Below are 13,827 nucleotides of genomic sequence, written 5' to 3' on the forward strand. Positions count from 1 at the left end.
GCTAAATCAAAAGTCCCAATTGTGACATTTCCCTCAATGTGTCCCAGTTTTTATGGTTTCTGATCAGTGTGAACAGCAAAAAAGTTCTTTGGAGTCCACTTTTTTTACTTCCCACCTGGACCACATGGAAGTGTGATGCACAATCAAATCAGGACTTGCTAATAACTGTAGCAACTTTGATATGAAAAACACGATCAAGAATGTGTCAGAACTGTCATGACTTTGTTATGTGTGAGAAGATGCTCCACTTAAGCCAAAACCAAGAGACATAGCCCACACTGTAAGTGAACAGAGAGGTTTGTTTTGAGACAGGAAGTCTTTTGTTTCCACAGTCTACAGCCAAGCTAATGGCTAACAGTGTTCAGTACACTTTTGACCCTTCAGAGAACCACATGCAGCTAGCACTTCTCTGCAAGACTAATAATGCACAGCAGTACTTCATGCTTACGTCAGCATACTGACATGCTCATGGTGACAATATTAACATGCTGATGTTAGCAGGATTAATGTTGGGCATGTCCATAAACTTAGTTGAGCGTGTAAGCATGATTATATTTGAGATAAGATTGAAAAAATTCAAATTCCCAAAGTGGTTGTCATTCATCTTGAAGACAAGGCAGAAGGCAGGCTGGGCTGTCAAGTAAGGCTGCTAAAAAGCAAGAAGAAATAAGCAATTTACAAATCAAATTGTCCCTGTTATATTAAAGTAGAGTAAAAAGGACAGACGTGTTGGGTAGATACAACAGAATATTTACTATATGACATGATGAACATAGCAAAAATAAGCTTGGAAAACTTGTGACACAAAATGTAATTGTTAACATGATTTAAAAAATGGTTTAAAAGAAAATCAACTTCGGGAAAAGGAATTTGGACTAGAAAAGGATTTTAAAAGGAAAAATGTTTGTAAAGTCAGAACATTGGAAGTCCAATTTTAGGGGTATGATTAAGATTTATTTCCTTTTGAAAATATACCCATACATTTGTCATATGAAAACAATTATACAACCTTGAACATTTTATCACAACAGGATCACACAAGTTAACACCCACGTCCCTGCATTACAAAGAATTGCCCTTAATTGGTTTTACTGTTTTTTTGTGTTTTTTTTACATTTAAAACATTTTCAACAGAAGAACTAAACAATACAAGATTCCACTACAACTTTCAAATTGCCATCTATTAAATACCCACTACCCCATGGTGCCCTAGGGAAGAATCCGGCCACACTAGCTTGAAGTGGTGCGATTAAAGAAAAATGTGAGAGGGGGGAAACTCAACCCATAAATCTACGAAGCTCAACTTTACCTTGTCCAAAAGAGGGCACTGGCCAGTAAATCTTCACCATTGTGTCTGGCGAGCGACTCTTTTATATCATATCAAGGGATTTTCCTGGCAGGAAAATCTGCCCATGATTTATAATGTTATAAAATGGGTTTAACATCCCATTTCTGTAGCTGGAAGCTTTTCCAGAGTAATAACAACACTGACCACTACCATTTCTCAGGAAAAGAGTCTAGTGTTGCTGGTAAGTGAGCTCTATGATAAAGACAAAAAGCTCAGACTTGACATTGTAACTACTGTGAGTGTGTTTAACATTTCCTTGAGTTTATAAAAATCTGAGTCATTCCAAGGGGGACAATGACCTATTTCAAAATTGATGCAGCATTTCTCTTCAATATAATAACTGTGATTTTGCATACAAACATAGATAGACCTCTGTTTAACTCAACAGTGACAATACTGTTGTTACAATGACCGAACAAGAACAAAGGCCTGGGAAAATGCATTGGACCCGATCATTCTTTTTCATTGTTCCGTCCAACGAGAAAGGCAATGCGTGCACATGCACAAAGAAACGCACAAATGCAACATGCGCACACTGATGCACTCGCACATACACGCACACACTCATACATGAACATAGCACACACCTTTCATACTGCAGCTAAGATGGGTATTACACAATTTAGTCCTGACATGTTGCAGCGATGATTGCCACGCCAAGATGTCCCGTCAGTCCCAGCGGCTCCCTTCTTCACCTTGATGTCACGGTGAGTCGACAACATCATTACTCATTACATCACCACTGAAACACATGCCTATTGCAGCACTATATCACTCTCATATTGATATGTTGGTTATAGTATATATTCAATGAGAACATTATTTCAAATAAACACGTCCACGGTTTCATATATCACTTTTATATTCACATGCCCACTTTATCACTAGATCACTGTCATATTGACACCCACTATATCAGTATCACTTTTGTTTGTCAGTTGATGTGTGTGCACTTTGCAGTTGACTATGCCATCATATGCATCAGTCTGCATCTTTTTCAAATCATTTTCATGTTTACCCGTCGTGGGCCACTTGTTTCTGTCACTTCTGCTGCTGCCCCATTTGACTTGCGAGGGACATACTCTATATCAAAGTTGCTCTTATGTCGTCCTTTTCCTCGACTCCAGATAAACAGAATCAGGAAGCAGAAAATGACCACACCTAAGAAAGACAGGCAGCCCATCGCGGTAGATATAATGATAGTCTTAAGGTCTATAGGGACTGTCATGTTGTACAGTACTGTCCCATTCCCCCATGTGCTATTAGAGTCTGACAGATAGTTTGAGCTCCTGTTAGTATAGTGAGATCTGTCCGCAAGTCCCAGGCTCTTCACAGCTAAAGAGGCCGACAGGCTAGCATTGCCAGCAGGGTTACTGGCAATACACAAGTACACCCCGCTGTCATGCAGTTCCGCTGCCTTGATCTCCAGGGTACCATCTGGTTGGACTTCCACCCTGCCAATGCTCTTGGTTGTGATGTAGCGTCTGTGAGGTGAAATCCATACCACCGAGGGCCGAGGCGCTCCCTCTGCCCTGCAGTTCAGGCGGGCAGGCTGACCCTCATCAGCCATCAGCAGCTGGGTCGTGTTGGGTCCAATTCGTGGTTTGGTGCAGGTCATGTATCTGGAGACCAGAGGCTCCTTGAGGTCACGGAGAGGTTTCCCCAGGAGATGCTCAGGGCCGCTGCACTCTGGCTGCACATCCAGAATCTGCAGAGAGGGGGGCTTATGGCTATTGAGGAGCCAAAGCAATCTGCAGTCGCACATTAATGGGTTTCCTCCCAGACAGAGCCTCTGGAGGCTGTCTGGTGAGGCAAACACTCCACTCTCCAGAGAGTCCAGGCGGTTCTGTGACACATCCAGAAGTTGCAAAGATTTAAGGCCCACAAATGCAAAGGGCTCAATAGAAATCAGCTGAGCCCCTTGGAGGTGGAGCTCTACCAGGTGTGGTAGTGGGCCCAGCTCTCCATGATGGATGTGCTGGATGCGGCTGTAGGACAGGTTAAGATGTGTGAGGTAGGGCAGGTTGCGCAGTGCCGCGCCGGGGAAGGCAGACAGGTTAGTGTTGGTTATGCCCAACATTGTGAGGTTGAGGCCATGCAGTGAAAGGGGAGGCAGTGTTTCCAGCCAGGGCCAGTAATCAATCTCTAGTCGGCGGAGCCGTGATAACCTCTTAAAAGAAAAAGGCTTTAGAAAACTAATGCTCAAGTAGCGCAAACGCAGTTCAACCAGGCTGTGCAGATGTGCCAGAGCATCAGTAGGAACCACTGTCAGATTGGAACGTTCCAGGGTCAGACTTTGGAGTCCAAGTAAGCCTGTAAAGGCCCGCTGAGAGATGAAAACCAGTTCGTTGTCACCCACCTCTAGGGACGCCATCCTGCGCAGATCTTGAAAGGCATGATCCAGAAGAACCACCAGGCGGTTGTGGCTGAGGTCAAGGCGGGTGAGGTTGGTCAGGCCTGACAACACGCCCGCAGGAACCAGCTGAATTAAATTACTGCGAAAGTTGAGCGAGCGGAGAGAAAGCTGTGAACGAAATGAGCCGGGCTCGACCACGCTGATAAGATTGTCGCTTAGGTCCAGGTCCTCCAGCTGCTGGAATGAGGAGAAGTTGTCCGGCGTGATGATACGTAGCTTGTTCTTACTGAGGTCTAGGACGCGCGTCTCAATGGGGATGCCTTCAGGGATGGTGGGCAGACGCTTTCGGTGGCAACTAACCGACTTGCTTTGGGCAGAGCACTCACATCGGGCGGGGCAGCTCAGAGCCGGGCTGGCCAGCAGAAGCAGCAAGGCCCCGCCCAGGAAGAGGTGGCAGTGGTTCAGGGCTGGGTGTCGCATGTCTCTTTTACCCGCGTTGCCCTCTGTCATGGCACAGCTTTTTGTCCATACAAGGCACCATCACGAACAAGCTCTGCAAGACAGAAGACAAGAACATGTGTTAGAATACTCCCACTCACATGGACTTCACGTCTTTGCCCCCCGCCTTTTTACAAGCTCAACCTTTTACTCTTTAGGTCTCTTTAAACTGCCATGTACTTTCTCCCTTAATGAACTGTCCTTTTTCCTGGCAAGGTGGATATGATACAATTAAACTAGCAGCCGAGTAAGACACAGCAAGAGAAATTTCATCTGTGGAAAAATGTGAACGTTCAACACTGTGTTAACAGAAAAGGTTGCAGGCTAACTGGGGATGTTTCACGCGGATGGTCGATGTTTCAGCCTGATGGCGAGAAATGACCCTTGTTAGAGTGCAGTGAGGCTAAATGTCCATGTGGATTTGGTGTTGCTGCATGTGAATTACTTGCATCAATGGTAATGGTGAGTATACTGTACACAGTATGTGTGTCTGAGGGGGTGTTGTGTTGAATGGACTGTATTGCAATTGTTTTAACCAAAACATAAAATCAACATAATGATGTGGCAGCTTGTTTGTCTCCATGAGTTTCAAGCAGTAATTGCTCACATAACCCCAGAATGGCAACAATATGTTAGTTTGTTTGTTTGTAGCCTTTATTTATCCAGGTAAAAATACCATTGAGATCAACGATCTCTTTTACAATATATACTATCTTCAAAAAGTCATTTCACAGGCTCATTGATACATTGAGTACACTGATTTCTATAGTTACTAAATTCTGGCATTTAAATGTACATCATTTCTATGTAGAGAATGCATAATATCTACGTTTTAAAGATCCATATAACACCAAGCAATGAGCACAATGATCATGGGAAATAACACATTTACATAATCCCCACAGCTGTTTTCTATTTGCTTCATTGCTTTAATGATCTGTTTCTGTTTGTAATTGCAAATTACTGCTTTTTTAAATATCTCAGTTGTTGCATTTTGAAGTGCTACCTTTATTCCTGAAATGTCCCAGCTTTTTCAAAGCAATGTTATGATAAAGACATTTGCTTTTGAATGTTTGTGCATTACTTGCAGGCTTGAATCCCAGTCTATAGGGTAGGGCAGAGTAACATCACTGCAGTCACTGCTTGTCTCTGAAGCACACACACTCTCGGCACACTGTCAGCTCATTATTATAAAAAACATATTGGTATGGCAGCATTATCTGCTTTACATAACAGGATACGTGAAAACCAAGAAATAAAATAAATCTGACACCTATTGTTTTGTCTTTATAAGTTGTACGGTATTTTAGAAAAAAGTTTGCTAGGATTGTAGGAAAGAAATGGTGGGTTTTTTGTTTGTTTGATTGATTTGTGAGGGTTTTCTTTCTCCATTACATTTCGTTCATTTTCTCCAATGCCAGTCTCAATACACAGGGGTTTTACGGGAAGAGAAGATAACGACAGGGTTAATTAGAGGAGGGATGCATGGTTCAACTGTAAAGCCTTATGTTCTCCGAGACTCATGTCTCCTAACAGCTTGAAAAGACACAGACCTTGACAGAAAAACACCTCTAACAGCCACAGGTTGTTGAATTGACAACTGTGTAGACAGTTAGGCTGACCATAATTGCCTCATCACCAGTAGTATCTGCATTCAGCTAATGACTATCTTTGATTAGATATCTGAATGCACATCATAAAGGCGAAAAAGAAAAATGCTAGAAATATGAAAGGTGCCCTTTGAAAAGCTTTTGACTGCCTTCAGAGCTCTGTCAATCACTGCAAAGCAAAATCCAGCCAGGGTAAGCAGATGATGAGCGCACAGACAGACACATACCTTACTTTGATAGTGAGGTGAGTGACATTCGGAAAATAGCTGAGATGAGGCAGAAGGAGAGCACACACACTCTTTTCTGTTTCCCACAGCACTCACCCCTCCGCGGCAGCACAGCACGCATCTCCATATCTCCCCTCTTTCTTCCTATCGCTGTTTTATCTCTCCGTCCTCCTGTTCACACATCTTCCACCTAACTCCTTTTCCCTCCCCGCTCCTGTCTGGCCTGGCAAAAGCTGCAGTCCGCTCATCAGTCCCTGCAGGCTGGCTTTTCTATCGATCGCAGCGCAGAAACATCAGATGCCAGGAATGTAGCCTTTAACAAAGAGCAGGCCGTTGCCACAGCAACTACAAACCCTTACTCCCATCCGCTCTGTAGTCTGCCAATCACATTAATGGGAAATGGGAAGAAATAGCCAGGAGCGTGACATTTGTTCATATTATTAGTCTGCGCATTGAGAAAACTAACAAATTGAATACATCCCTGGAAATTCAGTGTCATTGGTATAGCAGGCTAGTTTAAGGTGTTTCCAATCTGTCATTCTGGACGCCTCGCTATTTGTCGAGCTGTCTTGTTGCCCATCCATCTGCGTCTCTGGTAACTATCTCTGTCTGTCTACCTTGTTATCCGTCCACAAGCCCCATTCTGTCTTTTTGTATTTATCTGTCTGCCTTTACCCGTCAGCCTCTGTTCCTCGCTGCCTCCCTGTTCAATAATTACAGTCCAGTTGTCTGGTGGGGGAACTGGTCTTGGTGATCTGTCGGAGAGTTGTGTGTCAGGAAACATGAATTCTTACCATGGCTCAGTTGGTGTAACCTCTCTGTAACATATTTATGCTCATATCAGAAAAATACCCAGGAAAAATACCTATCCTTGTGTTTCTTTTGCTTTTTCTGGTGGGAAATCCTAAAAGACCAAGAGTTCTCTTACAGACACAAATGTATTTGTTTTTACAGAGATGTAGAGCTCCTCTTAAAACATGTTCAGCATTTCATGATCAACAGGTGTCAGTGCAGAAACTGATCAAATAAAGATGATTCCCCAAGACTGTAAATCATGGATTAAAATATTATTTCAGCACCGCCTTGAACAATGATGTAGCTTTGATTCTGCTTGAGACCAGCAGTCTGTTTGATGTCCCAATCCATATCTGGCATACAGAACCCTTTTTCTTTATTTTCAGGTTTTCATTATTTGCCTATAAGACATTTTCTCCCACCACAGAATGCCTGAATGGACAGCTGATAGGGGTTGACAGACTGTTTTATGATATGATAGTATGTGATCCTTTATGGCAGAATGGTGTTTCAAAGAATCCATAATGAAAGAAAACATCCAAGAAGAAGCAGTTTGACAATGGTGGTAAGTGAAAAGAAAATCCATAAACATAGCTAGCTGGCAAAGAACGGTGGCTTCTGCAGATTATAATTTATTTTGTATTGTGTAGCACCTGTTCAGAGTTTGCTAGAGATTTGTTTAACGAGGTTTCGGTTTTTCCAGCTAAACAGAGCTAAAACAATCTCTCTGGGAATGGCAGATTAAGGAGGGGGTGAAAAGCAGGTGGAAATCTTGCACATCTTCCGGCGCAGACTGAAAGCTCATCTCTTTCGACTCCACTTCGAGCGATAGAATTGCTAACAAAGCACTTATATACTAATAAAGGACCGGCTTATCTAAAGCCAGTTGAGTAGCACTTGAAATGTTTTAGCTCTATGAAACCTGATGTACTTATATGATTCGGTTTTCTTCAAGTTTGTATCTTGTTGGTCGAACGCACTTATTGTAAGTCGCTTTGGATAAAAGCGTCAGCTAAATGCAATGTAATGTAATGTAAAAATCTAATTCAATTGTTAGGGAGTAGGGAGAAATAAAGCAGTGCGTTCAGGTTTAATGGAAAGGTTGTTCCAAATGTAATAAACAATAAGGGACCAAGAAAGCCCAATTTGTACTCTGTGATCTCATTGATTTGTGGTCATTAAACCAGGAAATTACATTTAATGGCACATTTACAGGTATTAAAAATGACTTTTGAGAGCTGAACCAATATTCTTTTGGACAATAAAGGCAAATACTGTGTGCAATATGAAAGGTTTTGGTCATAGTAATACATATTATCTAACTTCCTGTATAAAAGGACATGTCAGTGCTCACTAACCCACTGTGTGCTACCTGTCTGGCACTACACGGTGCAAGCTACCATATTCACTTAGAATTTAGCCGGTGAACATAGTGTAGAATGTTGCTTTGGAGTGGTGCAGGAATGACTCCTTTTCATGTTTTGTTCAACCACTTAAAATATGTCAGTAATTACCCCACTTGCAAATGTCTGAATATTCTATTTGTCATGAAAACAACAGTTGCTGAAAAGTGACTACATAAAACTACTACGCGCAGCCATGCAACGTGATGTAGTTTGTTAATAGCTTAACTAGCTTTCTACTTCTGCCTTTTGCATAACCACTTTAAAAATCCCAAAGTGGTGTTAATAAGTGGAGAATATCCTGCTGAACCAAATGTGTAGGTATCATAAATGTGTGTTTGCCACAGAGCTTATTTGTTATTTATTTTTTTGATCGGCTGACAAAAATACAGGATGTCATCAATGCAATACACTATGAGCAAACTATATATTTCCCTCTCCTCCCAGTCTTATATTCTCTCGATGGACAGAAATACCTATGAGCTAATGTCACTCACTTTGTGTAAGATGAGATAATATTAAAGGCTGTGTGCAATATCAACTTTATAGGGGTAAAGGTGATACAGTTCTTGTTATATTTTATGTTGGCAACATATATTGATGGAACTTTCAACTTTGTATGAATTATTTATAGATGTGACAGATGTTTTCAATGTGTGAGGCAGGCATCCCCAGGAGGGCTTCAAGCAGTTTCAGGGGAAGCTCAGTGAACTGAAGTAAAACAAATTTACATTAGCTATTACATACATTATCAAAAGAATATCAGTTGAGATTATGTTTTTTTTGAGAATTCTACTCATACAGACACTCATATGGGTTTAAAATACCTTTATTGTCACGATCTGTCTGTGTTGTTGTTTTGTCTTGTCTTTTTCTATCTTTGGGTTTCCTGTTTTATTTTGTAAATTGTTCACCCCCGTTTCCTGCCTGTTGCTTTCTGTCTGTTTTCCCTCCCTGATTACCCGATTGTGTTCACCTGGTGCCTCTGTGTTTTCTCCTACCTCCTCACCTGTCTCGTGTTTGTTTGATTAGTCCTGGGTGTATTTAAGTTCTGGTTTTTCCGTCTGTCTTTGTCGGTTCGTCTTGTGTTTTGACTTGGTCTGCGGTGAGTGGTCTGTTCTGTATTTGTTATAGTTGAGCCTTGAAATAAAGGAGCTAGTTTTTGTCACTTTAATCTGCATTTGGGTCCTGCTTCCTGCACAAACCGTGACAGAACGAACCGACCAGAAATGGACCCAGCAGATATTTGAGGTGGAGCTATAGCATTTTTCCTTTGGTTTGGCTTGCTGCTGTGATTGGTGGAGTGGAGCGTCCAGTGTTCGGCAGAGGGAGGCCGCTCTGGTAGAGGCGCACCGGTTGGCTATGGAGAAACCAGACTTGGTGAAGTTCTTGCCTGGCTGGATTTTGAACTTCCTCTGGGTGTGTGATTTCCAGCCTGCTGACTACAAACGTCTCGGTGTGGTCCGTCTGGAGTCAGCCAGTGCTTCTGCCCCAGTTCCTGCTCCTGTCCAGGAGTCGTATTCCGGAACTCGTCAGGCTTATGGAGGTCCACGGAGTATTCAGGAGGCTGCTAAGAGGAGTCGTCGCAAGGCCAGGCTAGCAGCCCGAGCCCCAGCAGCCATGGTTCCGGCTCCATTACAGGCCCCAACCGCCATGGTTCCGTGCTCCAGTACCATCCCACATAGCCATGGTACCGTGCTCCAGTACCACCCCACACAGCCATGGATCCGTGTTCCGGTTCCTTGCCCAGCAGTCATGTTTCCGGCTCCAGAACCGGACCTTACAGCCATGTTTCCGGCTCCAGAACCGGACCTTACAGCCATGTTTCCGGCTCCAGAACCGGACCTTACAGCCATGTTTCCGGCTCCAGAACCGGACCTTACAGCCATGATTCTGGCTTAAATTCCGACCCCCGCAGCCATGGTTCCGGCCCCAGCAGCCATGGTTCCGGCTTCAGTACCGGCCCCGGAAGCCATGGGCTCGACTCCAGTTTCGGCTACAGGGCTGGCTCCCCAGCCGACGCCAGCTCCCCGAGTCTTGTCGGCATACCGGCCGACTCCAGCACCTTGTCTTCTGCTGGCTCCCCAGGCGACGCCAGCTCCCCGAGTCTTGTCGGCGTACCGGCCGACTCCAGCACCTCGTCTCCTGCTGGCTCCCCAGACGACGCCAGCTCCCCATGTCCTGTCGGCGTACCGACCGACACAAGTTCCCTCTCGAGTCCCCTCTCGAGTCCCCTCTCGAGTCCCCTCTCGAGTCCCCTCTCGAGTCCCCTCTCAAGTCCCCTCTCAAGTTCCTACCCGAGTCCCCTCTCCAGTTCCCTCTCGGGTCCCCTCTCAAGTTCCCTCTCCAGTTCCCTCTCGAGTCCCCTCTCGAGTCCCCTCTCGAGTTCCCTCTCGAGTTCCCTCCTTTAGTCCCCCCTCTAGTCCCTCCTTTAGTCCCTCCTCTAGTTCCCCTTGCGAGTCCCCTCTCGAGTTCCCTTCTCTAGTTCCTCCTCTAGTCACTCCTCTAGTCCCTCCTCCAGTTCCCTCCTTTAGTCCCTCCTCTAGTCCCTCTCTAGTCCCCTCTCTGGTCCCCTCTCTAGTCCCATCTCCAGTCCCTCCTTTAGTCCCTTCCCTAGTCCCTTCTCAAATCCCAACCCGATGTCCTGTCCCGTTGGAGGTCTTTGTCGGTTCGTCTTGTGTTTTGACTTGGTCTGCGGTGAGTGTTCTGTTCTGTATTTGTTATAGTTGAGCCTTGAAATAAAGGAGCTAGTTTTTGTTACTTTAATCTGCATTTGGGTCCTACTTCCTGCACAAACCGTGACATTTATAATGTATTTGGTGTATTTTTAAGTAATGTCAAAAAGCAATATCAGCCTATCTTGGCTCAATTGTTAAGTGTCTGCTGGATTAAATTACACAATCATCCTCATAGAGAGTTTTACGAAAAACACAAACCAAAATGCCAGCTTGAAGAAGAGGGAACCGGAAGTTGTAAAATGCTAACTAATTGAATAATTTCTGGGTTTTAAACATTCTAAAAGGCACCCCTCTAATCAATTTGCTTGAAAAAACGAAATGTATAAATTCTGTAATGGACACAGGGTGCTCACAGAATGTAAAACGCCCTGAGGCAAATTTGTTATATTGGGCCATATAAATATAATTCACTTGACGTGGCCATTTCTCAACTATTGGACCCCAGGCATATTTTTAGAAACACTCGGAGCCAACCGTGTCATGGCCAAGATTGAAAACATTCAAGATCCAGCAGAACTCTAGGTAAATGGTAATGGTGAGAGAGGGTCATTGAGAAGGGCAGCCTACAGGATTGAGCGTTTTGGGATTTGGTTCTGAATTGGATTAGAGTCAGTGAAACTGTAGAAAATCTGACGGCTGAAAAAGGAGCTGTATAGGCTGATGCATGAGTCACTGTTAGAGTCAGGGAGAGGGAAGAATAAAGAGAGCGGCATATGAGAGAGAGCAGATATACGCGAAGCAATGAGGAAAGCCATGCCGACGAGATTAGATAAAACCCTTGTTTGCACGACTTGACTCTGATTTCGAATGTGAATTTAACCGAGTAAAGCTTGAGAGAGTGATTTCAGCTCTTCCAAGGAGATCTCAAGCAACGCTGCGGTGCACATGTTGGTTTTAATCTGTGAAGATGAGCACTATTAAAATCCTGTTCATTATCACCCCACTTTTAACATCTACTGCCTGTGACAGGAGCAGAGCAAATTTATTTGAAACTGAGGAGGACTTAATTGAACTGTTACAATTAATATTTTAAATTACGCCAAATTACAGCATTGATCGCCATATAATTATGTATGAATTAATAATGACTTATTGACAATTTGTGCCTGACACTTTTATTTTTTCTCTCCGATGTCCATTAAATCAATGCTTTGTGTTGTATCTTTGTGAGAAGCAGCATCTGCAATACCACAACTTTAAGCTAACGTTATTAGCAAGCCCCAATATGTGTGGTTTAAGCTAACGTTATAAGCAAAGTTGGCCTAAAATGTGTGGTTTAAGCTAATGTTATTAGCAAATTAAGCCTAATATTTGTGGTGCCAGAGCAAAGAGGCTGCCAGTCTGGCGCTAGGGAGCAGTTAGGGGTTCGGCCTTGCTGAAGAGCACCTCGGCAGTGCCCAGAAGGTGAACTGGCATCCCTCCAGCTATCAGTTCACACTCAACAAAAACTGGCGACCCTTTGGTTCCAAGGCCATTTCCCTACATACTGAGCCAGTGCCGCATTGTCAAAGCTAACTTTTTTTCAAAGTTACCCCAATATTTGGGGTTTAAGCTGACGTTATTAGCATAGTTAACACAATGTGTGGTTTAAGCTAACGTTATTATCATAGCCAAATATGTGTGGTTTAAGCTAATGTTATTAGCAAAGTTAACATAATATGTGTGGTTTAAGATAACGTTATTAGCATAGTTAACACAATATGTGTGGTTTAAGCTAACGTTATTATCATAGCCAAATATGTGTGGTTTAAGCTAATGTTATTAGCAAAGTTAACATAATGTGTTGTTTAAGATCACGTTATTAGCATAGTTAACACAATATGTGTGGTTTAAGTTAACGTTATTATCATAGCCAAATATGTGTGGTTTAAGCTAATGTTTTAGCAAAAAATATATGTGGTCAGGGTATGCAACATTAAAGGCTTTTGTGTGCTGACTGTGCATAACAATCTCTACTATAAATCCTCCTTTGTCTTTGCACAGTCTCACCAATATCAGGCTTTGAGTTCACTTACATGGATGCAAATAATTTACACTCCGCCTCTTTGGAAAAAGCCATTGTTATTTTTCTCAACATAAATCTTACTCAATACCACAATTGTTTATTCAGTTTTAGGACAAAAGAACCATGTATTTATTTTAAATGTAATTTGTCACTGTATATTGGTATTAAGTGCACAGTATTCATTCTTCCTGCTTTTTTCTCTTGAAATATTTAACATGGGCCTTTGCTCATTTCCAGATATCATACTGGCATGAATAATGGAATTATTTCACATGAGAAGGCAATAATTGCTGCAGTTTGAGCATATAACATGACATACTCTGCATGATAATTTACCTGAAAGGAAACATTGTTAAAACCAATCAATTTTGCGTCTGCGTGTTGTTGCGCAAAGGAACATGCGTGCAAACTGTGTTTACAATTCACTAGCGGTGTCTTACATGTGATTTGATGCTTATTCAAAAGGGAACCTTGTTGGTTGTGATACGCTGCATTAACGAAACATGAGAGTTACATATTATATTCATACAGTCGTCTGATGGAACAAAGCAAATCCCTGTTGATTGCCCTTTTTAATTATGTCCATACCATTACACAGAGGATGTAGAGAATGAGAACTGCATGTCTTTCAAGATGTGAGACCATTGAGATGTGGATTGTGCAAAAGCACAAGCATCCCTAATATTTAGTTCTGTGCTTGTGCTCTGGTTAATGACAATTCACTGTGTATGCATAACAAATGCCAACCAAATTTATATTCTGGGAATAATAGAACTCTGCTTACTGACCACCCTACAGAGTACGAAATGTCTTTTTCAGAATGCTGTTGGGAATCGGAAGTAGAATC

At 42.9% G+C, this 13,827-nt stretch overlaps 1 protein-coding gene across 2 annotated transcripts in view; it reads right to left on the reverse strand.

The window, feature by feature from the left end:
• Positions 1–932: 932 nt before the first annotated feature.
• Positions 933–13,827, reverse strand: part of lingo2b (leucine rich repeat and Ig domain containing 2b) — a 66,382-nt gene continuing 53,487 nt past the window's right edge. Inside the window, exons 1-2 of one of the 2 annotated variants that reach the window (XM_034210078.1) lie at positions 6,136–6,312; positions 933–4,257 (exon numbers count right to left, since the gene is read on the reverse strand). In XM_034210078.1, the coding sequence (XP_034065969.1) occupies positions 2,346–4,214 (1,869 nt within the window). In that variant the 5' untranslated portion in view covers positions 4,215–4,257; positions 6,136–6,312 and the 3' untranslated portion in view covers positions 933–2,345. Of the gene's footprint in view, positions 4,258–6,135; positions 6,313–13,827 lie in introns of those variants that run through there. The other variant, XM_034210077.1, reaches the window with a different exon arrangement.

This window comes from Gymnodraco acuticeps, unplaced genomic scaffold (genome assembly GCF_902827175.1).
Source record: "Gymnodraco acuticeps unplaced genomic scaffold, fGymAcu1.1, whole genome shotgun sequence".
Lineage (NCBI taxonomy): Eukaryota > Metazoa > Chordata > Actinopteri > Perciformes > Bathydraconidae > Gymnodraco > Gymnodraco acuticeps.